General features: G+C 46.2%; 1 protein-coding gene across 1 annotated transcript in view; it reads left to right on the forward strand.

Annotated features, from left to right (window-relative positions):
- The window catches only part of ERGIC1 (endoplasmic reticulum-golgi intermediate compartment 1), a 57,987-nt gene that overhangs the window by 43,480 nt on the left and 10,771 nt on the right, over window positions 1-3,736 (forward strand). Inside the window, exons 7-8 of the mRNA XM_057386552.1 lie at window positions 790-850; window positions 1,937-2,037. Coding sequence (XP_057242535.1) covers window positions 790-850; window positions 1,937-2,037 — 162 coding nt within the window. The remainder of the gene's footprint in view (window positions 1-789; window positions 851-1,936; window positions 2,038-3,736) is intronic.

Below are 3,736 nucleotides of genomic sequence, written 5' to 3' on the forward strand. Positions count from 1 at the left end.
TTGAGAGGGTCTGGGAAGGAGGTGGCATTGCCCTGTTGGGGAGGTGAAACTGGCACACCMTTGACCAAATCCTCCTTCCAGACTCTGCCTTCCTGACTTAAGGTCAGGAATTTCTAGGTTGTGGAGTTATTTATCCTTTCTTTGTATCCTGTGAGCGACCTCTGACCTGCAGCTCCTGCTGTGGGCTTCTCCCTGTCTGGAAATTTCTYTCTGGAGAGTTCACACCTGGATTATTCTGTTGGTGGAGATCAGATTCCAGGTCACAGCGTGTGCAAGGCATGGAAATCCAGTTATTCTGGGCAAACAGATACTCACACACATGGGATCAGCTGCAGGAGAAGCTGAAGGGATGGCAATGCTGGGATGTGTCCTTCCCATCTCCAAACCCAGCTGCTCTGAGCCACCTGTACAGGAAAACTGCTGAGTTTTACCCTGAGTGTTACTCCCATTTATTTCCCTTTCAGCCTGATAAGTTAATTCAACTCTGCAGAACAGTTAGGAAATACCTCACGGTGAAAATTTCACAACTGGCCTCTTCCAACTGCAATTCCTTTAGCTTTGGAGTGGTTTTGGAGTTTCATCTGGTGAGGTGTTGTGAAATCAGCTTTTTCACTTGGAACCAACCTCTGTGATGATGGTCACTGAAAGATATTTGGGGTCATCTTTAACTGGGTTGAGCCTTTGTTTTTGGCAGGGTTGAATCAGGCTGATCTCCTGGTTACAGGGTAGGGAAGCAAAGGTCAAGAGCATCAAGAGCACGATTTCTTCATCCTCCTTTTTGCTTTCCAGGTCCACAACGTTCATGGAGCRTTCAATGCCTTGGAGGGAGCAGACAAGCTCAGCTCAAACCGTGGGTATTCCTGGGGATTGCAGCTCTCAGCCMCCCTCTGCAGGAGGGAAAGCAGGGCCATCCATTCTGGTGCATCCAGAAATCTTGAATTTGCCTCTTTAGCCAAAATGATCCAGACATTGCTGGCTGACATTTCCATTTCCTCCAGTGCTACAGAAAAGGCTGAGCCCAAAAGGTCGTTTGCAGTCCTTAAGGAATTTTTTTATCCTTACCCTATTCCTATTGTGTCCCTTTGCTGCTGTTACCTCCACCAGAACTTTTCCTTGTAGTTGTGCTTCAAATTACCTCAAAATTTCTGCTCTSTGGATGGGAAGAGGGACATTTTCATGGCACTTTTTATGACCAGCACAAAAAATAAATTTCCAGTGCATGCTACAACTCTCTCAAGAGTTCAGGCTGCTGCAGGACATCAGTCCTGTCCATTTCTTTGAACAAAATTTCTGTGGCTGTTCCTGAAGCTACACAGTTGGGGTTTGGGGTTTTTTTTTTTTCCTCCAGGAGTCAAATGTCATTGAGTTACATTTGGCTAGAGAATCCTTCAGAAGTGACATTTACGATTCTGTTTTAGAGCTATTCTAGCAGATACAAAAAAATGGCCTGAGCCATTTAAATAACAAAAAAAAAAAAAAAAAAAGGTTAAGCAGCTGTAGGAGAAGAAAGAAGAGAAAGATAGATGGGTGTCACAAGAAATGGCACTACATAGGTTGTGATACCTCAGGTTATTTTTTTGTCAAAATGATCTCAGTGGGCTGCAGCCCTAACCTCAGCCAGTTCCTGATTTAACCAGGCTGTTTGTGGTGGTGATAAAAGCTTACCATTTATAGCAGCAAGCAGTTCTGAAGSTTCAAGTAACCCAAACCCTGGGTGGGTTGTGGTCCTGCAGAAGTGGTGGGTGGCTTCTGGTGTCACCCAAACGCCCGACAAAGTCCGCTATGAAGGGCAGAAATGTGGGATGTGGAGCTGTCGCTTTATCGCTGAGATAAGGAGGAGGGTGACGCCCTTTTTTTGTGACTCTGAATTGTTCTGTGGGCTGAATCCTTTCTCTCAGTGCTAACATTGTCCTTCCCCTGCCCTTTCTGTGCACAGCYCTTGCCTCTCACGACTACATCCTGAAGATTGTCCCCACGGTGTACGAGGACATGAGCGGCAAGCAGCGCTACTCCTACCAGTACACGGTGGCAAACAAGGTAAAGGAGCAGCTGCTTCTCCAGGAGCTTCCTCTCTGCATTTCAGGAGGATGTTGAGGCACAATTCCTTCCCCTCTGGCTCTGCTCAGTGCCCTGCCCATGGGTTTGTAGGTGAGCAGTAGCCTCTGCTGGGAGAAGGAGGAATTGAAGCTCTGCGTTTGCCAGGGTTGGGATTGTGAGCGCTTGGCAGAGCTGCTGCTGGTGGTGATTCCATTCYTGAGAAAGGTGTTCTTCCTCCAGGCTTTCTCACCTGTCATTTCAGCCGGTGTGGATTTCTATAAATCGTGTTTACAGCTGCAGGAACTGCTGTTGTGTGTGTTGAGATGGATCTGATGGAAGCTGGAATCCAGCTGAACACACCAAACACTGCTCACACCTGCTTTTAGCAATAGCAGTCTCATTTGTGGTGCATGTTCAGGCAAATAAATTACCAAAAAAAGCTGCAAACTTTTTACAAAAGTTGATTTCAGACATTGAGCCACGGAACTGTGGCAGCAAATGCATATTGGTTGGCAATTTCACAGTCTCTGCTTTATTGTACAGTGAATTATCACAGAATCAATTAGTTTGGAAAAGACTTCCAAAGTCACCAAGTCCTACCAGTGCCCAATCCCCACCTTGTCACCCAGCCCAGAGCACTGAGTGCCACTCCAGCATTTTGGTATTCAATGTATTGAACATTTTTTAAGGGAAAAGAAAGATCCTATTTRCTTTTTAAAGTAGAAAGCATCTTCCAGTTAAAAATTACTTGTCATTCAGGTGCTAAATGAAGTCCAGAATCTGTTTGTAATATCTAATTCCTGCTGGTTTGCCCTAACTGATAATCAAGCACACACTCTGCTGGACTAGTTCTTAGATTAATGTTCCTGCCTAGTGATTTTTGGGCTGGCCTGTGTGGTGTGTCCCAGGGATTTGCACGTCTCCCTCTGTCCAGATGACGATGTATTTGTTCTGCTTAATGTCACAACTGCTGTTCTGATAAGACTCYTGTGATAGGAGTTCCGAAAGTAATTTGGAAAATAGACAGCAGGAGCTTTTGACACTTCTGTGAGCTTGGCTGCAAATTGGAGCGTTCAGCCAAGTCTGACTCATTAGGGCAGGATTGCTGGTGGGGAGAAGGGGAGAGAAGGAAGAAATGAGGTCAGTTCTGTCAGAACTGAGGTGCTGAGGAGCGCTGCTGTCTATGTGCTATCCTTGGTGCTTCAGTCCTGTGCTGCCAGGCTGGGCAGGGGGAAAGAGAAATGGGAAACCATTGGAACAGTGTGGCACAGAGTTACTGGGATGAGGAGGTGAGGAGAGGCTCAAGTGTGGGYTCTGTCTCCTCTTTTACCTCCTCTGTTTCCTCACTTCCCCACTGTCCCAGAATGTGCCTCAGAAATCAAAYAAAACCTCTGCAAATGGTCACTTCTTGCTTCTCTTGTCATCATGGGATAACCCCATAAAACAGGGAAATTTGAGATTTATATGAGATGATTGAAGAGAAATGCTGTTTTACTGGCTCACGGAGAGCAAAATTTAATTTTTTGTCTCATGCTCACGAGTGTCCTGCCGCTTGTTCTTTTTTCATCTTTCTGAAGTGTTTGAGGCTGTGTTTGCCTCTGTGTGAAGGAGAATTGAAGCAGAGAGGAGATGTGAGCTGGCAGCTTGTCACAGGGCTGGGGAAGGGAAGGGAAGGGAAGGGAAGGGAAGGGAAGGGAAG

This window comes from Malurus melanocephalus, unplaced genomic scaffold (genome assembly GCF_030028575.1).
Source record: "Malurus melanocephalus ecotype Western Australia unplaced genomic scaffold, MMel_1.1 scaffold_992, whole genome shotgun sequence".
NCBI classification, from domain to species: Eukaryota; Metazoa; Chordata; class Aves; order Passeriformes; family Maluridae; genus Malurus; species Malurus melanocephalus.